At 46.2% G+C, this 27,418-nt stretch overlaps 1 protein-coding gene across 2 annotated transcripts in view; it reads right to left on the minus strand.

Annotated features, from left to right (window-relative positions):
• The window catches only part of COL4A6 (collagen type IV alpha 6 chain), a 390,567-nt gene extending 364,518 nt beyond the window's left edge, over positions 1–26,049 (minus strand). The window contains exons 1-2 of one of the 2 annotated variants that reach the window (XM_070759516.1): positions 25,716–26,049; positions 25,544–25,595 (exon numbers count right to left, since the gene is read on the minus strand). In XM_070759516.1, coding sequence (XP_070615617.1) covers positions 25,544–25,595; positions 25,716–25,726 — 63 coding nt within the window. In that variant the 5' untranslated portion in view covers positions 25,727–26,049. The remainder of the gene's footprint in view (positions 1–25,543; positions 25,596–25,715) is intronic. The other variant, XM_070759518.1, reaches the window with a different exon arrangement.
• Positions 26,050–27,418: the final 1,369 nt, after the last annotated feature.

Consider the following 27,418-nt stretch of genomic DNA (forward strand, 5'->3'; position numbering starts at 1 on the left):
TATGTGACATATATATATGTGTGTGTGTGTGTGTGTGTGTGTGTGTGTGTGTGTGTAGATTGTTCTGAGTTCGGGTTTTGCCCTGTGTAATATTTTGCATGTCTATGTGACGTTTCGGTGAAATCACATTCACCATCATCAGGCTGAAGTTTTAAGCTTCGTGTTGCTGTAAATATGGAATGTTTGTAACTGCCATTTCTTCCTTATATATAGTGTTGGGGGTGGAGATTTGGTTTGAATGTAGCAAATAGATTGGGTGACTATGTTTTAGTGATTTGATTGGTTGGTGGAATCACACTTACTTGAAAGATTGATATGGTGATTATTCTGATATGTTCTTTTGTTTAAGGCTGGTTTCCAAATCTCTGGTAGGCGGGACGTATCATCTCTTTTATTCATGCATAGGGGGTGTTTCTCAATCTCTATAGCTTCTCTAGTAATTCTTCTGTATAAATTTTCTGTTTTGGAAAGTAATTTAGTTTTTTCAAAGTCAATTTCGTGCCCTGTTTTTTTAATGTGCTGGACAAGGGAGGAAGTCTTTTCTTCTTTTTTAACTGCATTCACATGTTCTGCAATGCGTTGGCTCACTCTTCGATTGGTTTGTCCAATGTATGTGGCTGCACATGTTTTGCAAGGTATTTCATAGATTCCTTGGTGTTCTAGTCGGATTTGATCTTTTGGGTTCCTTAGGATATCAGAATAATCACCATATCAATCTTTCAAGTAAGTGTGATTCCACCAACCAATCAAATCACTAAAACATAGTCACCCAATCTATTTGCTACATTCAAACCAAATCTCCACCCCCAACACTATATATAAGGAAGAAATGGCAGTTACAAACATTCCATATTTACAGCAACACGAAGCTTAAAACTTCAGCCTGATTATGGTGAATGTGATTTCACTGAAACGTCGCATAGACATGCAAAATATTACACAGGGCAAAACCCAAACTCAGAACAATCTACATACATATACCCGTGAAAACATATATATATATGTGTGTGTGTGTGTGTGTGTGTGTGTGTGTGTGACATGTTTTTTTGCTGAATTTGAAAATTAAGGGAGACTAGGATATATATATATATATGCTTCAAGTTCAACATGCTTCAAGTTCAACGGGGGGCATTGAAGGAAACCTCATTATGTTGGAGAGGATAAAAAAGGCAAAACAACAGATGAGATGATGAGATGTAACTTCCATCTCTTTTCTATGAATGCTGGTTCTGCAATCGGAACATACACCCATGGATGTCAAAATAACTCTGCAACAGAATTGGAAGGGACCTTAGAGGTCATCTTGTCCAACCTCTTGCTCAATTAGCAGATCCTATATGACTCCAGAGAAATGTCTATGCAAGCCTTTCTTAAAGCCTCCGATGATGCGCCACCCATAACTTCTGAAGGCAAGCCATTCCACTGGTTAATAATTCTCATTGTTGGGAAATTTCACCATTGTACTTCTCCATAATTGCTTTCCATTCATTGTTTCTTGTCTAACCTTCAGATGCTTGGGAAAATAAGTTGATAGGTTGACCCTCTCTTCTTTGTGGCATCCCCTTAAATATTGGAACCCTATCATGCATCTCCTAGTCCTTCTTTTCACTAGACTAAACAAAGTCAATTCCTGCAAGTGTTCTTGTATACTTCCCAAGTCTAATATGTCATTAATTACATCTGCAACCTTGCCAACCTTAATTGTAGATGTTCCCAAAGATGTGACTCAAGGAATAATGCCACCAGCAGACCAACTATCTCCAGACTGATCTTCAAAAGTCTGGAATGGAGGAAAACATCAAAGGCAACATTCAATGCCTGAGTTTTAGCACAGGCCATTACTTCAGTTAAGTCTCTTTTCTGATGATTCCAGTGGATTTGCACTCCCGTTGCTCCCTCCCCATCCGAATTGTGGGACAAATGGGCTTACTCTGATTCATTGGGCCAGAAGAGGAGAAAGAGATCCAAATGCAAGAATGAGCTTCAGGCAAAAGCTAAAGCTGTGGACAAGAATAATGGAATTCAGCTAATGATGGGGCCCATCCTTTGAGAAGACACTCTGGGCTGAGTACACAGAAAATGCCATAAAGCCATAAAGGGATTTACTTGGTTTATGGATTAGTGTATTGTGCAAACCCAACAAATTGCAGAGTTAAACATACCACAGCTTAGCCTGGTGTGTGAATTCAGCCTTGGCTCGAATGATTTGGGGAAGCCTCTCCAAAGCCAAAGCTTTGCCTTACGTACACATACCATCCAGAGCCATCACACCATCCGTCTGGGTTTGACTTAGCATAATGTGTGACCTACTTACAGCTTATTCAACAAGCTGGAATGAACCCAGCATGAGGTGTGAACTTACACATTGGGGGAGGAAATTTGCCATCAGCTAGCATTGTTGAGTGGGTGTTTTTTGCTTCCTTACCAAAGCTGTTTTGAGGACACTCAAGGAAAGCTAAATTCACTTTGTTGGGCCAATTGTTCACCTCTCTTCCCATGCCTTCCCTCCCAAGATCTTGTAATGGAAAGATCCAAAATTCTTGCAGTGACTTCTCAGAGATATTGATATAAATGCAAACAGCATGCTACTTAGAGCAATAGTCTTCCCTATAATGATGTACTGCATGGATATGAGAGTTGGATGCTAATAATGTTTATGTTTATTAGATTTGTATGCCGCCCCTCTCCGTAGACTCGGGGCGGCTCACAACACAATAAAAAACAGTTTATAACAAATCTAATAAATTTAAAATTTAAAAAACCCCATTATTAAACAGACATACACACAAGCATACCATACATAAATTGTATAGGCCCAGGGGAGACATTTCAGTTCCCCCATGCCTGACGACAAAGGTGGGTTTTAAGGAGTTTACGAAAGGCAAGGAGGGTAGGGGCAGTTCTAATCTCTCGGGGGAGCTGGTTCCAGAGAGTCGGGGCCGCCACAGAGAAGGCTCTTCCCCTGGGGCCCGCCAACCGACATTATTTAGTTGACGGGACCCGGAGAAGGCCCACTCTGCGGGACCTAATCGGTCGCTGGGATTCGTGCGGCAGGAGGCGGTCTCGGAGATTTTCTGGTCCAATGCCATGAAGGGCTTTAAAAGTCATAACCAACACTTTGAATTGTGACCAGAAATTGATCGGCAACCAATGCAGAGTGTTGGAGTAACATGGGCATACCTAGGGAAGCCCATGACTGCTCTCGCAGCTGCATTCTGCACGATCTGAAGTTTCCGAACACTTTTCAAAGGTAGCCCCATGTAGAGAGCATTACAGTAGTCGAACCTCGAGGTGATGAGGGCATGAGTGACTGTGAGCAGTGAGTCCCGGTCCAGATAGGGCCGCAACTGGTGCACCAGGCGAACCTGGGCAAACGTCCCCTCGCCACAGCTGAAAGATGGTTCTCTAATGCAGAGGTCCCCAACCTTTTTTGCACCAGGGACCGGCTTTAAGCTAGACCAGTTTTCCATGGCCCGGTGGGGGGGGGGGGAGCTAGCTGTCAGCGGCGCCGTAAAAGGGGCGATCAAGAGAGGAATGGGTGAATGAATGGACGGAGGGTGGGAAGGAAGGAAGGAAAGAGGGAAGGGACAGGAACAGAAGAAGGGTGCAAAGGAAGCAAGGAAAGGTGTGAAAGGGGAGAGTAAGAGAGGAAGGAGTGAAAGAAGGGAATGAGGGAGGAAAGAAGGGAGGAAGGAAAAGGAAAGCAAGAAATGGAGGGAGGAAAGGAAGGAAGGAAAGAAAGGAAGGGGGAAGGGACAGGAACAGAGGAAGGAAGCAAGGAAACTTATGAAAGGGGAGAGTAAGGGAAGAAGGTAGGAAGGAGAAAGAAAAGAAGAAATAGAGGAAGGGAAGGTAAAAGAGAGAAAGAAAAAGAGCAAGAAAGAAAGCCAGAAAGAGAAAGAAAGAAAGAAAGAAAGGCAACTTCAAAGAAAGGCTCACTGAGCATCTCTCACTCTCTCTCTCTTTCTATCCCTCTTTCTTTCTTTCTCTTCCTTTCTCTCTCTCCTCTTCCTTTATCTCCTCTCTCTCTCCCTCTCTCTTTCTCTCCCCCCTCTTTCCCCTTTCCCTCTCTCTTTCTCTCTCTCCCTCTCTTGCTATCTCTCCCCCCTTTCCCTCTCTCTTTCTCTCTCTCCCTCTCTTGCTATCTCTCCCCCCTCTCCCTCTCTCTTTCTCCCTCTCCCTCTCTTTCTCCCCCTCTTTCTCTCTCTTCTTCTCACTTTCTCTCTCTTGTTTTCTTTCTGTCTCTTTTGCTTTCTCTCTCTCTCACTCTTTCTTGTTTTCTTTCTCACGCTCTTTCTCTCTCTTGTTCTCTCTCTTGCTATCTCTTTCTCCCCCCCTTTCTCTCACTCTCTCTTTCTCACTTTCTCTCTATCTTGCTGTCTGTTGCTATCACTCACTCTCGTTCTCCGTTCTTCTCAGCGGTGACGCGCGCACGCCCTGCCCGCCTCACCTTTGCGAGAGCACTTTCGCCCCGGGCTCTCAGCAAGGGGGTTTGCAGGAGAGGTGGGGCCGGCGAAGGTGATATTCAATGTCGGGGGCGCACAGGCGGTTGCACACGCTCCCTATCTCCCTGCTAGCCCACTCGGAATATTCAAAATAAGAAAAACCTTCGCCGGCAAAGGTTTTTCTTATTTTGAATACTCCGAGTGGGCTAGCAGGGAGATAGGGAGCGCGTGCAACCGCCCGTGCGCCCCCGACATTGAAGACCTCCGCTGAGAAAAGCCTTTGCCGGCATTTCCTCTCGGCGTCAAGGAGGCGCAGCGGCGGGCGGAGACAGGGAAGGGGGGGCAGCGGCGTCCCTCCTGGCCTTGGCGGGCCGCCCGACCCTCCCCACCTCCTGCAAACGCGGCGGGCGGCGGGGGGAGAGCGAGGAGCCGGTTCCGGCGGGTGCGGGGCTTGGCTGGCTGGCGGGGGGAGCACCGCTGGTGGTGCGGAAAGGCCGAGGGGGCCCTGGCGCCGCGGACCGGCTGAAACCCCCCAACGGCCCGGGGCCGGTCCGCGGACCGGCGGTTGGGGACCTCTGCTCTAATGTGAGCTGTGGATCGAGGAGGATGCCCAAGTTGCGGACCCTCTCTGAGGGGATCTATAATTCCCCCCCCCCCCATGATGATGGACGGACAGGTGGAATTGTCCTTGAGAGGCAAAACCCACAGCCACTCCGTCTTATCAGGGTTGAGTTTGAGTCTGTTGGCACCCATCCAGGCCCCAACAGCCTCCAGACACCGGCACATCACTTCCACTGCTTCGTTGATTGGACATGGGATGGAGATGTAAAGCTGGGTATCATCAGCGTACTGATGATACCTCACCCCATGGCCTTGGATGATCTCACCCAGCAGTTTCATGTAGATATTGAATAGCAGGGGGGAGAGGACCGACCCCTGAGGCACCCCATAAAGGAGAGACCTCGAGGTCGACCTCTGGCCCCCCACTAACACCGACTGCAACCGACCGGAGAGGTAGGAGGAGAACCACTGAAGAACAGTGCCTCCCACTCTCAACCCCTCCAGCCGGTGCAGAAGGATACCATGGTCGATGGTATCGAAAGCCGCCGAGAGATCAAGAAGCACCAGGACAGAGGATAAACCCCTGTCCCGGGCCCACCAGAGATCATCCATCAACACGACCAAAGCAGTTTTAATGCTGTAACCGGGCCTGAAACCCGACTGCTGGGGACCTAGATAATCGGAGTGCTACCACCTTCTCAACAACCTTCCCCATAAAGGGAAGGTTGGAGACTGGACGATAGTTATTAAGTATGGCTGGGTCCAGGGAAGGCTTCTTGAGGAGGGGGCGCACCAGCGACTCTTTATAGGGTGTTGGAAAGGATCCCCTCCCCAAGGAAGCGTTGACAATCTCCTGGACCCAGCTCCGTGTCACCTCCCTGCTGGCCAAAACCAGCCAGGAGGGACACGGATCCAGTAAGCAGGTGGCGGAACTCACAGCTCCAATGGCCTTGTCCACTTCATCAGGTGTCACCAGATCAAAATCTTCCCAGGCAGGGGAACAAGTACGGGCCCCAGTCACCTCGACTGACTCGTTGTCAGTCGACTCTGTTTTCCAATTGGAGTCGAGGTCCGCCCAAATCTGAGCGATTTTATCAGCGAAAAACGTGTTAAAATCCTCTGCACTACTCTGCAAGGGCTCCCCAACTCCCCCCTGGTTGAGAAGGGAGCGGGTCACCCTGAACAGAGCGGCCAGGCGGGATTCCGCTGATGCAATCAAGGCGGCATGATACGCGCATCTTGCCGCCTTGAACGCCACTTTGTAAGTCTTAATATGAACTCTTATAAATGTTCGATCGGATTCAGACTTACTCTTCCTCCATCGCTTCTCTAGACGTCTCTTCCCGGAGCTCCTCATTGAACCATGGAGCTCTACGGGGTCTAGCACCCCGGAAAGGTCGCAAAGGCGCAATCCGATCAACATCCTCCGCTGCAGCCTTGTTCCAGACCTCCACAAGAGACTATGCCGAACTGTGGACGAGTGCATCTGGAATAACCCCAAGCGCCATCTGAAAGCCCCCTGGGTCCATCAGGCATCTGGGGCGGAACATCTTAATCAGTTCCGTCTCCCTGCGGGGGAGGATTGGAGCCAGGAAGTCAAGCCGTAGTAGAAAATGGTCCGACCATGACAAAGGCAACGTTTCTAAGCCCCTTAGTCTCAGACTATTACTCAATTGCTCGAAGAGGAATACCATGTCAGGTGTGTGTCCTCCCTCGTGAGTCGGACCCTGTACTACTTGAGTCAGGTCCATGGCTGTCATGGTGGCCATGAACTCCTGTGCCAGCCCAGTGGCTTCGCCGAGTGACGGCAGGTTGAAGTCCCCCAAGACAATAAGTCTCAGGAACTCCACCGCTAACCCGGCTACCTCCTCGAGTAGTACAGGCAGGGCTTTTGACACGCAGCTGGGAGGCAGGTACGTGAGAAATAAGCCCACCAAAGAAGAATTTATGCCTTTGAACTGTGGGGTTGGCATACATATACCTTGGATAGTCAGAGTAACTAACAGGTGTTAAATCGTATAAAACCAGAAACATCAGTAAAAGCTAAAATCATAAGACTACATCTGATTTACTTTGGCCATGTCATGCCAAATTCAATGGAGAAGGCAATGAAGATTGGAATGGCTAGTAGGACAAGAATAAGGGGCAAGCAAAGAAAATGCTGTTTTGATAACATCAAATCTGATGCAAAGTTGATAATCCAATAATTGAAAGAATATGTTCCTGACAGGCTAACCTAGAGAGCCCTTTTCTATAAAGTCACCAAGATTCGGACCTGAATAAATGGTTGAAAACAAGAACTTCTCAGAGATGGACGCTTGTGTTTAAAAACAAACCTTCATGGATTATTCTTTTCCACATTGGATTGAAAAATAGGGGCCATGACTTCTTAGTTTCAGAAAGTGAGATATTCAGGAGACTCAGAACCACAAATCTGTTTTCACATCCCAGTCTACTTTTTCTGACTAGGATGGAACAGTGGTTAGAGTGCAGCACAGCAGGCTACTTCAGCTAATTGCCAGCTGTAGTTCAGCAGTTCAAATCTCACCACCGGCTCAAGTCTTCCATCCTTCCCACGTGGGTCAAAGGAGGACCCAGATTGTTGGGGGCAAGAGACTGATTATATAAACTGCTTAGAGAGGGCTGTAAAAGCACTATGAAGTTGTATATAAGTCTAAATGCTATTGCTATATCATAGAAAAACCAAAAATAAATTGGCTCTGCTGCCAAAGAACAATGGTGGGATGTGTATGCAAGTGTATAGGCCCGGTTCCAGATGAATGCAATACCTCTCTGTGGCATATCCACATTCTGTTTATATATAAACCACCACAGACCAAACAAAGAGTACAGTCACCATGTGCTTTACTGCTTAAAACATAGATGACTCCCTCTAGACCAGAGATGAGGAACTATGGCCTCTCTATGACTCATAAACTTTAATCCCTAGAATTCCTGAACCAGCCATGAGTTGAAATACACAAATCATAAAGGAGTTGTAGTTCCCCACCTCTAGTCTTTACAGATGAGAATAAACTCTATGCAAATCAGATCAATTACCATCCTTTGGGTAGATACTCCAGACAGAGACAAACTGATCTAGCTCTAAGAAAACCTGGATTTTGTTGACCTCATATACTAGGAATTGCATCTTATACATGCAGTATATTCGGCTTCAACTACACCTGCTGTGGAAGACATTCACAGATCTTGTTTGTGTCCCATCTGGCCCTACAGTTTACTCAACCATGTTTACTCAGTTAAGTCAATTTCATAGATTTGCACAGTATCTGAATTCCTTAAGCTGCCAACGGCTGAGGTCACAAAGAAACCCTAAGGTAAACTAGATATTGTAGACATGTTTTAGCTTAGTTTATTAGATTGATCCAAATGATCATCTCAGCATTTCTGTTAAGTCAGGCTCTTTTACCTTTGGGAAAGCAAAGTTTCCCCCATCCCAATTCCAAACGAACCAGCAATTGTCTCCAAGCCAAATCCCACCTAGGCAAGTGTATATTTGTATATTATTATTATTATTACTATTATTATTATTACTATTATTATTATTATTATTATTATTACGCCCCGAGTCTACGGAGAGGGGCGGCATACAAATCTAATAAATAAATAAATAAATATTAGTAGTAGTAGTAGTAGTAGTAGTAGTAGTAGTAGTATTGTTATTATTATTATTACTAATAGTAGTAGTAGTAGTAATAGTAGTCAGCCATGTCCTACAAGCAGGGACATCCATAGGTATGTGGCCTGGAACTGAAGCTGGTGCCCACAGCTACAGGGTCAAAAGCTCACCTGTTCATAAGAGACATAAATATCACACACCTGTGGAGGTGAATGTTAGAAGCTGAGGGTTGGACTGTAGACTCCTTGGGGGTTTCCTTGCAGACATTTTATTACCAAAGTTCCAATTTACCGCACTGCCAGTTCACTTCCTCTCGCCCCACGTGGGCGCATATGCAAACACAGTGCTGAAAACTAGGCTTCTGTTGTGTGCAGAAGGGAAAAACAGGATGGCGCCACCTATGGTGCTGCTCATGGAGCTGGTTTGTGGGCATGGCCAGTCGGCCATTGGTCCTGGTTCAGTGACTGAGGGGGGCGGGAGGGAATTCCTGCTACCAGTTCTAAAGAACTGGTCCAAACCAGAAGGAACCCACCAGGCAGGGGACCCACATCACCACCGCAACTGGTGCAGTTGCATGCATAACTCTGCATCCCTGACACATGCGCAGGAAGCCAAATCTCACACAAAGATGCTTGTGCACACAAGATTTTGCCAATTTTTGGCATTTTTTTGCTTCACAGAAGCAAAATACCACCGAAAATTGATGAAATCTCGCACACGCAAGCATCCTCACACAAGATTTGGCTTCCTGTGCATGTGCACACACATTGGGGGTGCAGCGCTGCATGCACAGCTTCATTTTTCCTACCGAAAGCCTCCCCCCCCGCACCCCAGGAACCCAATACTGGGACCCCCCCCCACCTCTGCAAAGGAGGTAATACCATCAGTGTTAATGTGCTCATTATCAGTGCTAGCATTGACAGTGTTACTTAGCTTAATAAGGAAATGCCTGCAAGAAATCAACCACACTCAGCGAGAAAGAAGAACCCCATGAAAAATCTCATAGCTCTGGACGGCACCATTCTGGCTTCAACTGCTGCTGGTTGACAAACCTCAGGCTCTGCCGCCCCACCCCCACCAGAAACTGAACTGCCTGTTCATCCATCTTCAGATATAGAGCCGGAGTGGCGCAGCAGGTAGAGTGCTGTACTGCAGGCCACCAAAGCTGACTGTAGATCTGCAGGTCAGCAGTTCAAATCTCATCACCGGCTCAAGATTGACTCAGCCTTCCATCCTTCCGAGGTGGGTAAAATGAGGACCCGGATTGTGGGGGTCATAGGCTGACTCTGTTAAAAAGTACTATTGCTAACATGTTGGAAGCCCCCCCCCCCCGAGTCTAAGGAGAAGGGGCGGCATACAAGTCTAATATTATTATTATTATTATTATTATTATTATTATTATTATTATTATTATTATTGGTGCATAATAATCAAATAAATAAATAAAATAAATAAATATAGCTTCTCAGCCACAATCTGAAACTGGCCAGAGTGAAGACATTCAGAAATAACCCCCTTGGTTTGAGCTGCAAACCTGGTAGATGCCTAGCTTTCAGCAGTACCTGGATTTCCGTCCATTTGTCCACAGCAATAAAATACAGAACAAAGAGAAAAAGCCGTCTCCTCAAGAAGATGATGAGGTTAATACATATTTGGACAGATAATCTAACTTATTCCACTCAACCACTGATGTCTAACGTTCCCAGGAACTGTCCAGAGTCTAAGATGGTTAGAAGACAAAGGATGCTTCTTTATTGCAAAGATAAGTAGCTTAATTCAGTATGAAACGCTTTCCATCCGATTTGACCTTGGGGACAAATTGCAGAATGAACAGGGGCTTTGCGGACTTTAGATTGAATTGAATAACAATCTTGGTCCATATTGAAGTGAACAGGCAGTGTACTAATGAATGAAAGTAATGCTTCTCCCCTTGATTAGTTTCCAGCCCTTGTTTCTTGTCCAGCCTCCAGGTCCTTTAGAGAGTGTTTCCCAACCTTGACAATTTGAAGATACAGTAAAACCTCATGATACGAACTTAATTGGTGCAAGGAGGAGGTTCGTAAGATGAAAGGTTCGTAAGACGAAACATTGTTTCCCATAGGAAACAATGTAAAGTCAATTAATCCGTGCAACAACAAAAAAACCCGCAAAAAAACGCTGCCGCCTGGCTGTCACCTTTTAAAACAGCCTGGGGGCTTCGGCATTGGGAGGCTGCTGAGAAGCCCCCCGGCTGTTTTAAAAGGTGACAGCCGGGCGGCGGGGCTTCTCAGCGAAAGTTCGGGTTTGGGAGGCTGCTTTGAGGAGGCGGGGAAGCCTCTTGCAGCAGCTGCCACAGCCGCCGGCTTCCCCGCCGCTCGCCCGCCGAGGATGCTGACCTGCTGCCTCGCGGGGAAGCCGGGCAAGAGCGATCTTCTGCCGGCCATGGGTGAGTGGCGGGGAGTCGCCCATGGCCAGCAGAAGATCGCTCTTGCCCGGCTTCCCCGCGAGGCAGCAGGACAGCAAGAGCGATCTTCTGCCGGCCATGGGCGACTCCCCGCCGCTCGCCCATGGCCGGCAGAAGATCGCTCTTGCCCGGCTTCCCCACGAGGCTTCCCCCATCCTCGCCCGCCGCCCACCCATCCAGAATGCTGACCTGATGCCTCGCGGGGAAGCCGGGCAAGAGCGATCTTCTGCCGGCCATGGGCGAGCGGTGGGGAGTCGCCCATGGCCGGCAGAAGATCGCTCTTGCCCGGCTTCACCGCGAGGCATCAGGTCAGCAAGAGCGATCTTCTGCTGGCCATGGGTGACTCCCCGCTGCTCGCATTGGGGTGGGGGGGCTGTCAGGACACCCCCCCACGCCAGCACTTTGCATCCCGCCGGCTAAGAGCAATCGGGCAGCAGCTTCTGCCGGACACGGGTAATGAGCGAGACAGAGAAGCGGGGAGAATCAGAAGGCTCTTTGGCGGCTGGAGGCTGCCTGGCTTTGTGTTTTTGGCTGGGGGAGGAAGCAGTAGGACCTTCCTAACTCCCTCCCCCCCAGCCAAAACCCCAAAGCCTGTTTGCTGCCACACGATTTAGCCAGGACAGGAGCGAAGTGACATGGAGGAATGGGGAGCTGAAACCGGGCGGTTTCAGCTTTCCATCCATCCACGTCACTTCGCCGCTAAATCGTGTGGCAGCAAACATGCTTTGGGGGTTTGGCTGGGGGGGAGGGAGTTAGGAAGGTCCTACTTCTTCTCCCCCCCAGCCAAATCCCCAAAGCATGTTTGCTGCCACACGATTTAGCGGCGAAGGGACGTGAAGGGATGGACAGCTGAAACAGCCCGGTTTCAGCTTTCCATCCATCCACGTCACTTCGCCGCTAAATCGTGTGGCAGCAAACATGCTTTGGGGGTTTGGCTGGGGGGGAGGGAGTTAGGAAGGTCCTACTTCTTCTCCCCCCCAGCCAAATCCCCAAAGCATGTTTGCTGCCACACGATTTAGCGGCGAAGGGACGTGAAGGGATGGAAAGCTGAAACAGCCCGGTTTCAGCTTTCCATCCTTCCACGTCACTTTGCCGCTAAATCGTGTGGCAGCAAACATGCTTTGGGGGTTTGGCTGGGGGGGAGGGAGTTAGGAAGGTCCTACTTCTCCCCCCCAGCCAAAACCCCAAAGCATGTTTGCTGCCACACGATTTAGCGGCGAAGTGACGTGAAGGGATGGAAAGCTGAAACCGCCCGGTTTCAGCTCCCCATTCCTCCACGTCACTTCGCTCCTGTCCTGGCTAAATTGTGTGGCAGCAAACAGGCTTTGGGGTTTTGGCTGGGGGGGAGAAGTAGGACTTTCCAGCAGCCTCCGAACGCCGAACGCGGAGGTTTGGGTTTGTTCGGCTTTGGGAGGCTGCTGGAAAGCCGCCTGGTTGTTTTAAAAGGTGACCGCCGGGCTGGGGGGCTTCCCAGCAACCTCCCAAACCCCAAACCCGGGTTCAGGGGGGGTGGCAAGCCCCCCAGGCCGGCTGCGACCTTTTAAAACAGCCGCGCCGCTTCCCATCTGTCTCCTGAAGCCGAACGCGGAAGTTCGGCTTTGCCGTTCGGCTTCAGGAGACAGATGGAAAGCGGCGCGGCTGTTTTAAAAGGTCGCACCCCCCTGAACCCGGGTTCGGGGTTCGGGGGTGCTGGTTCGTAACTCGAAAAAGGTTCGTAAGAAGAGGCAAAAATTTTCTGAACCCCGGGTTCGTATCACGAGTTGTTCGTAAGACGAGGGGTTCGTATCTTGAGGTATCACTGTATCTGGACTTCAACTCCCAGAATTCCCCAGCCAGCATTTGCTGAGTGGGGAATTCTGGGAGTTGAAGTCCAGATATCTTCAAGTTGTCAAGGTTGGGAAACACTGCTTTAGAGAATAGGTTGACCCCCTCTTTTTTATGGCAACCCCTTAAATATTGGAACACTGATATTATGTCACCTTTTTTTAGCTGGGGTGGCACAGTGGTTAGAGTGCAGCATTGCAGGCTCCTTCAGCTAACTGCTAGCTGTAGTTCAAATCTCACCACTGGCTCAAAGTTGACTCAGCCTTCCATCCTTCCGAAGTGGGTAAAATGAGGACCCAGATTTTGGGAGCAATATGCTGATTCTGTAAACTGCTTAGAGGGGGCTGTAAAAGCACTATGAAGTGGTATATAAGTTTAAATGCTATTGTTATAATGCTATTTTCTGCAAACTGATTCTGCTCACTCAAATTATGTCTATTAGAGTTCAGCAGCTGACACATGCAGAATATAGAAAAGCTAGTAGGATTTTAAGACAGAATAACAGAGTTGGAAGGGACCTTGCAGGTCCAACTCCCTGCTCAAGCAGGAAGCCTTATGCCATTCCAGACCAATGGCTGTCCAGTCTCCTCTGAAACCAGGATCTAGTTCAGGCACCATTAAGCCCTTTTTAATTGCCTCATCAAAATCACTGTAGGAAGAATGTAGCATTAATTTATAGCAGCCAAAAAACAGGATGAGTCCTTACAGCTCCTTTCCCAACTGATAATTTATACTGATTTCATAAAATAAATCTGAATTTATTCGAATTTATTAATGTAGCTCATTCAAGATGCTGCTATTGTAAAGTGCTGTACACATTTTAATTTTATTAAAAATCATTCTTGAACTGCAGGGCAGGGCTGCCTCTTCATTTGTATGCCGCCCTGAGTCTGTGGAGAGAGGCGGCGTACAAATCTAATAAATAAATTAAATAAATAAATAAATAAATCTTATCAGTTGGTAAGGGTGCTATCAGACTCCTTCCAAATCTCCTGAAAATCAGAGATATCTAAAGTTACTCTTGCATTTAAGTGAAACATACAAAATTCCTCAAGTCCGTGGCACTTTGTCTGAGTACACATGAATAGAATTGTGTTGCTAATCTTCTTCCTAGTCAACAGAATTTAAATTATTGTTTACATAGCCTCCTCTGTTGGGGGAAGCTTTGCAAGAATTCAGGCTCCGCTGTTGGAAATTTACAATCCCACACTGATTGTGGAGTGGAGGTCTTCAAACTTGGCAATTTTAAGACTTGTGGATTTCTATTCCTAGAATTCTTCAGCCAACTCTCCCAGAGAGTTCTGGGAGTTGAAGTCCACAAGTCTTAAACTTGCCAAGTTTGGGGACTTCTGCTGTAGAGGAAAGGAGTAGGGCTCAAGGAAAGAGTGGCAGGAGAAGACCACTTAGGGGTTTTAAAAATACATTGGTACCTCTACTGAAGAATTTAATTTGTTCCGTGACCAGGTTCTTAAGTAGAAACGTTCTTAAGTAGAAGCAATTTTTCCCATAGGAATAAATGTAAAAGCAAATAATGTGTGCAAACCCATTAGGAAAGAATAAAAGCTCGGAATTTGGGTGGGAGGAGGAGGAAGAAGAGGAGGAGGAGGACAGTCACTGCCGAAGGAAGGAGGTGAGGGGAATCAAAAAAATCCAAAACTTTAAGGCTTAAAAAAAAAAAGAGGGACTCTGAGGCAGCGCCCAGAGAAAGGAAAACACTCTGTTCACTCTGGGCTGCCCAGAGCAAAGGGAGGGTTTCTTTTCTCTGGGCGCTGGCAGAGGTTGATTCTCTCTCTAAGTGCCCAGAGAAAGGAAAATGCTTTGTTCGCTCTGGACTGCCAAAGCCTCCTTAAGCGCTACTGAAAGGTTCCTCTGCAGCCCAGAAAAGCCCGAGATGGCCAGGATTAAAGGGGGAATGGCAGGAAACTGGTCGGGCCTTTGTGCCACTCTCAAATTTCCTGGGAAATTTTTCCTGGCTCGGGTTCTTAAGTAGAAAATGGTTCTTAAGAAGAGGCAAAAAAATCTTGAACACCCGGTTCTTATCTAGAAAAGTTTTTAAGTAGAGGTGTTCTTAAGTAGAGGTACCACTGTATCTAGATTTTGTTATAGATAGACAGGTGGGAACAGTGGTTAAGGCATCAAGCTAGAAAATGGGAAGGCTGTGAGTTTCACTTTCACTTTGAGTACAAAGCTAGCTGAGTGACCTTAGGCTAGTCACTCTTTCTCTCTCAGACAGAGGCAGGGACAATGGTGAATCAATTCCAAAATCTTGCCAAGAAAACTGTAGCAACTTGTCTTGGAAATCACCAAGAGTCAACGCTGACTGGAAAGCACACATGCAACACGCACATATACAAAGGCTTTGGTATTGGCCTGAAGGGTCTCGTAATATAAAATGAATCTCATGAATCGGGCTTCCCCCATTGATTCTGCTTATTGGAAGCTGAATGGAAAATTCGCAAATGGCGATCAGGACACTGCAACCTTTATAAATAACATCCTGAAATTTCTGGTCGCTATATTGCTATCCACTGAAGTGCCTTTATAAGAATAGAAACAGAACACACCCAACTACACACACAAACCAACTATGACACAGCAAGTGATGAGAGAGACAAGAAATAGTTCACAAAAAGAGTCTTCCACTCCTCTACTCGCAACAGAATACCTTGTTCCACCAAACTTGACATTTTGGGCTTAGATAGCTTAGAGCTACGTCACCTCAGATAGGATGTAAGTGTAGTTCATAAAATCCTCTACCCCAATGCCTGTCAATGAATACTTTGTCTTCAACCGCAATAATACATGAGCACACAATTGATTCAAACTGAAAGTAAACTGCTCCAAACTTGACTGCAGAAAATACGACTTCAGCAACAGAGTGCTTACCCCATTCCTTAGACATCTATAAAGGGTGTGCATAAGTGCACTGTTGTAAGCCGCCCCGAGTCTACGGAGAGGGGCGGCATACAAATCTAATTAATAATAATAATAATAATAATAATAATAATAAAATAAGTTGTGCCTACCGCCCCTGGCCTACTGTCCTATTATCCAAATTTACCTGTACAACTTTGCTTGTTTGTGTTTATATCAATACATGCTATCTTGCACATGTTTTTGACGAATAATAAACAAACTTCAGAAACATCTGGATCTAAGGCCCAGTCTACCCCCAAGATCACATTTTCCAAATTCACCAAGCAGAAGGTCTGAAGAGGCCTTCTATTCCAAATAAGAAAGCTGCTTAGTGTCAGCCATCAGCGGAATTTATTTGTAACACCAGAATAGGGTGTTTTAAACATTGGGACTGGAACAAGCGTTCTCTCTTCTCATTTGGAACAGGACCAGAAGGAGACAACTGCAAGGCCAAGAGGCCTGCAAAGCATGAAAAGTTCAGAAACTGGGCAAGTGTGGGAGGTGAAGTCCAGGACACCAAAACTTTTAAGACTTGTGCAGCTGTACCAAAGGATTTGCAATGAAGCAACATACAGTTTACGCTAAATTTACATGATGGAATCTAGCCAAGCTTCAAAGATTCATATTATGTGGTTTAAGATGCTACTGGACTGCAATCCAGCTCTAGTTTGGAGGGTTTTTTCCTGGTTTAGATTAGATTTCTAGAGTTGGAAGGGACCTTGTAGATCATCTAATCCAACCCCCGCTCAAGCAAGAGTCCCTATACCATTTCAGACAAAATGGCAGTCCAATCTCCCTTTGAAAGTCTCAAGTGTTGGAGCTCTGACAACCTCCACAGGCAACTTCTGTTCCATTGGTTAATTGTTCTCACCACCACCGTTCCTCCTTATTTCCAGGTCAGTTTCCATCCATTATTCCTAGTCTGGCCTTCTGGTGCTTTGGAAAACAGTCTCACCCCCTCCTCTCCGTGGCAGCCCCTCAAGCATTGGAAGACTGCTATCCTGTTTCCCCTGGTCTTCTGCCCCAATGGATTAAAACTCAGGTCCCTGCATGTTCCTTTAGTCCTTCTGTTCTCTATTAACATTGGATGCAAGGAATCAGGATCAGATCCAAAAGTGCTATGAGTTTATTTCATTCTACCTCTACACAATTAGCTGAAGTATTAAGGGTCAAGACAAATTTCGACTTGATAAGAGTCAGTGGAATCTAAGGAGTTTTGAACTTGGATCCTTTGAGAGCATGGAGGGACTTGAGACTGTTTATACACTTGACTCCTCCCAAACTGGTCATCTCCTACATTAGTGCAAAATATCCTGCCCATTTTTTACCATCCAAATGGCTTTTTCTCGGAGGTTGCACATGCAGAAAATGTCCAAATAGTGATGAAAAAGCAGAGGAAATCAGAACTAGGAGGGTTATGCCCTGGGAATGCTTGTCCACCCCACCAATTGTGGTGGGAAAGGATATGTGATGCCATAGTGTAGTAAATATGTTCACACATGCTCTAATCCAGGGGTGTCAAACTTGATTTCATTGAGGCCAGATCAAGGTTGTGTTTTAACCTTGAGGTTCCAGGGTGGGCATGGTCAGTTCATCGCTCCTGTTGGGGACACCTGTAGTGGCTAGAGTGCTCTGTCAGCGAAAATGGGCTCCTGAGCTCCATTTTCAGCTGCAACAACCTTTTGCAACCCTCTGCCAGCAAAAATGGAGCTCCCAAGCTCAGTTTTCACTGGCAGTGGCATTGTGGATGGTCCTTTGTTGGTGGACCACTATGGGTGGTCCAGTGGCCCTGCAGGCCAGATCTAAGCACCCTGTGAGCCGAATCCGTCCCACCCACAAGACCTTGTATTTGACACCCTGCTCTAACGAAAGCTCATTATGGGTTCAGAGTAATGAGAGACTCCAGCCAATGGTAAGCAATTTGATAAAACCTAATTAGGTAAACTTTGTCACATTGTTTAGTATAGTATAGTTTTGCAAATCACAGTTTACATCTTGGTTCAACCTAAGAAACCAGGTGAGAAAAAAAAATCTATGGAACATTCTCTCACCCACCCACCCACCCAATCCAACCCAAAGTGAGGTTGGTTCCATCTCTATGTTCTTTCTAGAAGTCCCTCAAGACCTGGTTAGGTCATCTGGCCTGGTGAGCACAATGGTGGACCAATGAAATTTTGAGTTGTCTCTTTTGCCGATCTGAACTCGTGTGTGTTTTATGTTTTTTAAACTTTTTTTATTTGATTGTGACATGTTTATTGCATACATAGATACATGCATATATTAGTGTAATATGTGTCACTTCCTGTGAGATGGATGGCCTTATAAATTTGATAAATAAGTAAATAAATCAGATTGAATTTTTTGCGGAGAATAAGATTCAGTATTATAGGTCAAACCTGGCCCACAACTCACATTTTTTTCTCCATATCCCCAGTGATCCTCTTGAATGCAAATACCCAAAATTATTCAAGTAAGCCATGAAAAGTTCTCTAATTCCAAGTGGTAACATCACCGGCCCGCATTACCTAGTTGGATAATGAAATATTTGCAAGCCAACAATTAGGACTCAAACTCTCTCATGTCACATAGATATCAACTGAAAACGAATTAATTTCAATGGGATTTGTTCAACAGAACTGAGTCAGTAGGTTAATCCTTCACAAGCTGCTAGGTGGTCAACAGGATGGAACATGCGTCATGGTGTCGTCATATATAAAGAATGCAATTTAGTATACTGTACTTGCAACCTGACATTTAATGCAATGACATAAATCACATCAACTACTTTAGTTGTTAAACTACATAAAGATACTTTGTGACATATCTTGTCATTTCCCCCTTGTAGACACAACACTGAAGACCAAACTATGTTCCTCTTGACATAAACAACTCATGTATACAATTTGTAGAGACAGCTTCTGATCCACTACAGTACACACATTCATTCATTCTTTCTTCCATCATCGTAAGGAAGAAATATTAAAATGATATTTACTAAAAACATAAAGCTAAGTGGATGAATTTGTCGGGCATCCCAGAATAAATTTCAGAGGGCAGTAGCAAAATAAATATCATTCCTTGTGGTAGAATCATTTTTTGCACATATAATTAGTAGACTTTTCCAATAAAATATTTTAAAATATTAACAAAATATTTCTACCACATTGTGACTTACCCTATCACTTCTGGGGCATGATAGTTATGGAACAGTAACCAGGAAGGTCACATTTTTAGAAGAAAAAAAATTCCATTAGAAGTGAAATTGATTACTGTATTTTTCAGAGTATAAGACCAGTATTGGGTTGCTACCTGGACTGCGCGGGGGCGCGTTCCGGTAGCGAAAATGGAGCTTCGCACATAGCTCTGGGCAGTGAAGGGCTAAAAAAATCTTTACTATCACATATGGCTTATTTTGTGGGTGCAGCTTGCCGGCCATGTGACCATGTGGGAGTGGCTTGATGGTCATGTGACCAGGGGGTGGCTTAAAGGTCATGTGACTGGCTTAAAGTTGGCCAACTTGACCTCACTCGCGTCAAGGGTTTGGGTTTGGGTGCCTAGCCCCTCCTCGCCTCCAAGAGATGCAATTTCCCTCTCTATTTACTATTACTGAACATCCAAAATATACTATTTAATTCTATGTATATACGCCATATGTGTACAAACATATTAGAGAGAGGTGCACAAAAATATACATTATCTACTATATAAACTGCATGTGTATGTACACACACATACACAAACACACAGAGCCAGCGAAGGGCTACCAAATTTTTTACTACCACATTGTGGGTGTGGCTTAAGCATTTTCTTTAACATCTTTCTGTGCAAATTGGGTGCTCTGGGTGGAGCTCCATTTTCGCTACCCCACTGCATCGTCCCCCCTCCATCCGGGCAGCAGCCCACCCCTGGCTCCAGGTGACCAGTAGGCCACATGTGCCCGAGTGAGATTTTGCTTCTGTGCATGCGCAGAAAACAAAATCTCACAAGGAGACACACGGGTGCATGAGATTTCAGCGATTTTGGTGATTTTTTGCTTCCGCGCATGCACAGTATGCACATCCCCTTGAGTGTGCACATCCCCTCCCCGAGAATTTTCTCCCTGCACATGCGCAGAAGCAAAATTTCACTCGGATGCAATGCACACCCGCCAGAGACACGGAATAGCGCACGGAGCACACCGGTAGCAGCAGGAGCTGGCAACCCTTCACTGTCTCAGACACGGCCCTTTTTTCTCCCTAAAAGAGGGCGGAATTGTCGGTGTGTCCTATACACTGAATGCAGACATTTTTGGCCTCTTGAAACCCTGCCCTTATGTCCCATTTTTGGGTTTGGAGGTCTGCAGAATTCCTGGGGGCTGAGGGAAGGCAAAAACATGTGTTTTTGCAAAAAATAAATAAATAAATAATGGGCAAAAAACACTGTGATTTTGCCTTCCCCCCAGCCTGCAGGAGCATTCTGCAGGTCTCTCAAACCCTCTGCACACCCCATTTTTTGCAAAAAATAACCCAGCTGAAAATGAGCTGTTTTGCAAAAAAAGGGGAGTGAAAATGGGTCATTTTTTGCAAAAAGGGAGCGTTTCTGCCATTTCCCAACCCCCAGGAACATACTGCAGGCATCCCAAACCCTCTGCATGCCATGTTTTTTGCAAAAACAGGTGAAAAATTGGTGAAAAACGGATCCGTTTTTGAAAGAAAAAAACCCACAATGCACACAGGGTTTGAGGGGCTTGCAGAGTCTCCTGGGGGCCAGGGAGAGCAAAAACTTTTTTTCCTTACTTACCTCTTTAAAATCTGGGAGTATTTTATTAAGCGGTACATCAATTTACCTACATGCTTGAAGTACAGATAGTCCTCTACTTGCAACCATTCATTTAGTGACCATTAGAAGTTGTAACGTACTGAAAAAAAGTTACTTGTAACTGGTACTGGACTTACAACCGTCATAAGGTCCTTACAGTCAAGTGATTAAAATTCAGGTGCTTGGCAATTTGTGTGTATTTACAATGGTTACAGCATCCCAGGGTCACATTTATGGCCTTCTTGGCAAGCAAAATCTATGGTAGAAGACCAAATTTTCCTAACAACCGTGTGTTTCACTTAATAACCATCGCAAAAAAAGGTTGTAAAACCAGGAGTGACAAATGCTTTGCTTAACAACAGAAATTCAGGTCACAATTGTCGTTGTAAGTCAATGACTACCTGTACGCACATGTTAAATCCAGATTAACTATAGCATTTGGACTTAAATACCGCTTCACCATGCTTTTACAGCCCTCTCTAAGCGGTTTTACAGAATCAGCGGTAGTCCAACCCTCTGCTCTGCTCTACAAGCAGATGCTTGACAAATGACTCATATTTATGACGGTTGCATTGTTCCAGGGACAGGTGGTTCACTCTGCAACCTTCTCACAAGCAAAGTCAACGGGGAAGCCAGAATTCACTTTAAAAAGCATGTTAGTAGTTTAAAAAATGCAGAGATTCGCCTAATGAATGTGACAAGATGAATTGTAAAATGGAGCAAAACTCACTTGACAAATTTCTCATATAGCAACATAAAATTTTATTAATTGGACTCTCCAAAGATTCAGGGTGACTTTGTGGTCTACTGTGGGCTCCACTGTGGTCGTAAGTTGAGGACTCCCTGAATACTTGACCTTTAGCTAACTAGAGAAACCAAGATTAACCACAAATTAGCCCCTAACAAACACACTTTGTGAACACAACTAAAATTGGCACAATAAATTTTGCTACCAAAGTTCAGAATAGCCAAAACGTAGAATTAACAGTTTCATGCTTAATTAACGCTTACACCCAGCAACCTCTCAGTTATTTGAAAGAAAATCTTACCCTAAATTTATTTGCAACAGAGCTTGTAAGCCACAAGTGGCTATTGTTCTTTTAATGTCTTATTTAGTAGTTAGTCTTTGACTTACAACAGTTTGTTTGTGACTGTTCAAAGACACAACAGCACTGAAAAAATTGACTTATGATCATTTTTCACACTTATGACCACTGCAGCAATAGCATTTAGCAATAGCATTTTAGACTTATAGACCGCTTCATAGTGCGTTTACAGCCCTCTCTAAGCAATTTAGTCAGCCTCTTTCCCCCAACAATCTGGGTCCTCATTTTACCCATCTCAGAAGGATGGAAGGCTGAGTCATCCTTCAGCCAGTGGTGAGATTTGAACTGCTGAACTACAGCTAGCAGTTAGATGAAGTACCCTGCAGTATTACACTCTAACCACTGGACCATCCCAGCATCCCCATGGCCATGTGATTTACATTTGGATGCTTGTCAGTTGGTTCATATTTATGACGATTATAATGTCCCGGGGTCAAGTGATCCCCTTCTGCGACCTTCAGGGAAGCAAAGCTAATGGGAAAGCCAGATTCACTTAACGACAGTGTTACTAATTTAGCAACTTCAGTGATTCACTTAACAAATAAGTGAAGGTAGTGTAGGGTTTCCTGCCTAAGCAGGGGTTTGGACTAGAAGACCACCAAGGTCCCTTCCAACAACTATTATTATTATTATTATTATTATTATTATTATTATTATTATTATTATCATTATTATCAACAACACAACACAGCAAATGAGATCACTATGCTGGATTTCGTATTTCATCACCAGTTGGGCGCTTCCCAAGCACCTAGGACTGCGTGATGTAGCAGCGAATTATGTGTGCTGATCCCAGTAAAGCATCATCATCATCATCATCATCATCATCATCATTATTATTATTATTATTATTATTATTATTATTTTAAATGTGGCAAGAATAGTCATAAAATGAGTCAAAACTCAATAAATTTACTTACTTAACAACATAAAGGTTGCGCTCATTTGTGGTCATAAGTTATAACTGTTGTCATAACACAAAATAAGGAGGAACTTTCTGACGGTGAGAGCGATCAACCAGTGGAACAGCTTGCCCGCAGAGGTGGTGAATGGTCCAACACTAGTGACCTTCAAGAAAAGACTGGACTGCTATTGGACTGGCGTCTCCTGCACCAGCAAGGGGTTGGACTAGATGACCTGCAAGGTCCCTTTCAACTCTAATCATAAATAGATTTAAAAAATTTAAAAAACAGCTGTTGAAATCAGTTGCTGATTTCTACATAAGGCTGATATGCAGATATCAGAAGCAATAGCACTTAGACTTAACTACCGCTTTACAGCCCTCTCTAAGCGATTTTACAGGGTCAGCCTATTGCCCCCAAACATTTTACCCACCTCAGAAGGATGGAAGGCTGAATCAGCCTTGAGCCTGGTGAGATTTGAACTGGTGAACTACAGCCAGCAATAGCAGTTTGCAGTACTGCACTCTAGCCACTGTGCCACCAAGGCTCAACTTGCCAGTTTAACAAATCCCTCCACTTAATGGCTGTCCTTCAAGAAAGAGTAGATTTCTAAAAATTGAGGACCTCTGTTTCCTTAACAAAACTTATCTTATTATTATCTTATTCCTGATATTGTCAAGTGTATCCTGAAATACAGGCAGTCCTCAGCTTACAATTACAATGGAGGCCAACATTTATGTTGCTAAGTGAGACCGTCGTTAAGTGGGGTTTTTACTGATTTTACAACATTTGTTGCTACTTAATTAATTTAACTAATCAATTAAATGGTTAATTGAATCATTGCAGTTGTTAATACACAGTTAAGTGGATCTGCCTTCCCCACTGTAACCGTCATAAATAAGAGTCAGTGGCCAAGCATCTGAATCTTGATCATGTGACCTTGGGGATGCTACAGTGGTCGTAAATGGTGAAAAATGGTCAAAGGTCACTTTTTTCAATATTGTTATAAGTTTGGTCACTAAATGATTGTTTGTAAATTGATCACTATCTATAGTCTGTTTTCCATTTATAATCAGGAAATCATATAATCTGGGATATTTGGGATATTTTTTTACCAATGGGGCTTGGAAACAGGGGTGGGTTTCCTCTTACCTTTTCTACTGGTGCTCTGCGTGCTCATCACAATGTTCCACTCACATGTGCACATCACAAATATGTTTTTGCTTCTCTGCATGCGCAGAGGGAAAATCTCCCTTTTGCACATGCTCAGAGAGTCGAAAATTGCCAAAAATTAGGCGGGGGGGGGGAAGATGGCAGCGTGCATGGACCAACAAAGACAGACCAGAGCGATTGCGCCAGAATTGCACAATGGGTGGGCCACTACCAGAGTAGTGCACTAGACAGCACCAGTAGGAACCCACCTCTGCTTGGAAAACTTAGAGCAAAGGTTCTCAACCTTCCTAATGCTGCAACTCCTTTTTTTAAAGGTTTATTTAGTTTTTCAAATACAATAAAAAGGAAAGAAATCTCATTATATATATGCAGATCATTGTCCGTTTCTATTTCAGTATACAAATGTTCAATTTTTAATTGATTAGATTCATCATTAAAAAGATGAATAGAAAAATAGATAACTAATATCTTACTAAATGTAAATATTATTTTGTCGTTATTTGAGTTTGTATAAGTCTTTTGACATTTCTATTCTGCATCCATTTGTACCATCTATCCCGTGGTTTGTGTGTTTCATCAAAGTTCCTGCCCCTAATGTCTTTTGTCATTTGGTCCATCTCCGCACACCCGTATACCCGCAACTCCTTAATACAGTTCCTTATGTTGTGGTGACCCCCCACCATAAGTCTAGCACCAATTCTCCCAACAGAGCTTTAAGTTGATTGACAGGAAGGTCACCCCCACTATAGACACCTGATTGGTCGGATTTAAAAATATGTTCCAAGGCACCAGAATAGAAGCTTTAGTTCCTACCACCATGGGGAGTTTGTCTTTTCCCATAGTCTTAGGCAACCACTGCGAAATGTTTGACCCCCCCCCCCCCAAAGGCGTCCCACCCCCCAGGTTCAGAACCACTGCCTTAGAGGGATGAAAGGTGGAGAGATCTTAAATTCTGAGTTCTCACTCCAGTGGAGCTTTTTCTTCCTTGACACCTTTGCAAAGTGTGTTTGTGTTGGACCCACAAAATCGCAACCCTGGCTTTGACCCAGCCTGGCAGGCCAACCCTGCTCCAGGGAGCATTTGTGCTCAGAGGGCCAAGTTAGGCCCTGGAGTAAAAGGAGAGAGCAGAGGTTCAAGGAGAGCCAGAGCCAGGGAGGGAAGGAGGGAAACCTCCTCCAGAGGACAAAGCAAGGCATAGGAAGGACCTCTACTCCCTTTTTTGCAGCTTACTTGGGAGTAGAGGCTTGGAAGGGAACCACTGACAGGAGGTGGCCCCAGGCTTTTGGACCCCAGCCAAGTCCACGTGCTCCCAGCAGAAAAACAACACTAAGCCATTCTAAACCAGGCTGCTGCTTTGGGAGTTTGCAGGGGTCTGCGGGGAGAGGCGACCCTCCAGTCAGCCCCAGGCAGCAGGGAAAGGGGTGACTGAGCCCCACATATCACATTTGGGCCCTGGCTCCCCCGCCCACTCGCGCCCCTGCCGGCCACTCTTCCCAGGATCTCAACTTCGCCTCTTCTCCAGGTGGCTAACAGGGTGCCAACTTTCCTCGCTTCCTGCCACCCCATCTCGCCCTTCCTCGGGAGGAGATGCCACCCACCCTCAACGGCGGGGGGTGTCCCGGCAGGATTCCCGCCCAAGTGGAGAGGGGGCTCGGATGTGTGACTTCCCCCCGCGGCAGCCCTGCAAGCAGCCCGTAATAACACATCCCGCGCTCTCTTGGGTTCGGAAGACTTACCCCGTGGACGGGATGCGGCGCCAGGCACAGGGCGACCAGCAACACGGGCGCTCTGCAAAAAAAAAAAAAAAGCAAAAAAAAAAAAGGAAGGGTGGGTCAAAATGTCACGCTTTCCTACGGGAGACGCCCCCCCCCCCTCCAATTGTCCTTTCCTCTGGATCTGCGCACTCACCCGGCGAACATGCTGCCTATCGCGCGCGCGCCGGAGAAGAGCGGCTGGGTCCCACGGCAGAGCTGGAGCGTCCCTTGTGCGACCAGACCCCGCGCCCCCCCGGGGAAGAAAGAAGGGAAGGGCCGGTCGTGGGGACGCGCGGGGCAGGACACGCGAAGAGCGGTCTCTCCGCCCTCGGGAAGCAGCAGGGGAGGCGGCTCCGCTGGGAGTCCGGCGATCGCTCCGCGCCCAAGCCGCGCGCGGCCGAGAGGCAGCTGGGGCGAGGGAGGGGGGCGAGGGCGGAGCCGCCGCCCTCCAAGCAGCCGCAGTGCCGCCTCGGCCTCTCCACCCAGCCCCACCCGCTTCCCCCCTCCCCACGTGCCTGTTTCCGGCTCCGTCCGTCCACACGTGCGTGCACCCGCAGGCTTTGGCTAGGCGGGTTTCCACCCCTTTAGGATTAAGAGGGGGGGGCTTTCCGCCCCCTTTTTCAGGTCGGGCTTAGGGGGCTTCTGGAGGTCTGAGAAACGAGCCTCCTTCCCCCCACCCCAGTTAAAAGAGTCGGCTGTCCCACCTGGGCTCTTGGCTAACTTTTGGCGCCTCCATCTCTAAGGGAGCTGCGCTTCTTGCGAACTAAATTGGTCGGGGAACAGGTGGTTGGTGGAGATTAATGGGCGAGGATGTGGAAATGCAAACATAATGGGAGGGGGGTCTTTTGAGCCTCAGGCATGCCCCCCCTCGTCAGCCTCTTACTTACTTATTGATTGATTGGTTTGTTTGTTTGTACTTATATTCGGACGGCTCACGGCCAAATACACATAAAATACAATGTACCCAGCCAAATACACAACGAATGTATTTTATGTATATTTGGCTGTGGAGGGGTGGGGGGCTCAGTCTTCAAACTCGGACCAGTCTTGCAAAAGCCAAAAAATTGCAAAGGCTGATTTTATTCAATGGCGCCTTGACGAGACTAATCCGGTTTTCTCAGAATATAGATTGAAGTTGTGTGGAAGCGAGCGAGACACAGGAAAACGGAGCGATTGAGAGCCAGCAGCCGTTGGGGGGGGCACCTTCACCGGCCCCGCATCCCCCACCTCCACCCCACTCTACGGCACTAGGTCCCCGCATTGTGAGGCTGCAAAACCCTGAAAAGTTCCCCCTGGGAAGACTTTTCTAGACTTTGCCCCAGACAGGATACATTTGCGAGTTTCGTTCTCTTATTCTGGAGTCTTTGTTGCGTGGGACGGCTAGAAAAGACCCCCAGCCACCACGCTGGTTGTAGGAAAGTTCTTGGTTGCGCATGAAATTGAGGGGAAGGGGGCTACTGAAGATGGGCAATAAATTCTGCCGCCGGTTTCCTTAAAGAACTCTTAACGAAATGCTAACTAAGGTTGTGGGAACCCAGCTGAAAAGGTTAAGAAAGCCACGGAAGGAAGGGGGGAATTGACCCGTTTCTCACCCGAGTAGAACTTTGCGCAATAAAATCAACTTTTATTCCTCCGGCAAGTTCTCGGAATCTCTTGCTGGTGCATCACATACTATCCCCTCCTCTGCTCAAAGGAACTAACCCGGGTTGAGTTTGCAGAACAGCTTAAAGCAGGGCTTGTTTTCCTGCAGTTCAAGCCACAAGGGCCGGAACGCCTCCGGGGTCCCCAAACTGCGCGTAAAACCTCCTCAATCTTCCCCAATTCAGCGCAGGAGCTCCCGGGCAGTTTAGCCCTGGC

Source organism: Erythrolamprus reginae, chromosome 8 (assembly GCF_031021105.1).
Source record: "Erythrolamprus reginae isolate rEryReg1 chromosome 8, rEryReg1.hap1, whole genome shotgun sequence".
Classification (NCBI taxonomy): Eukaryota; Metazoa; Chordata; class Lepidosauria; order Squamata; family Dipsadidae; genus Erythrolamprus; species Erythrolamprus reginae.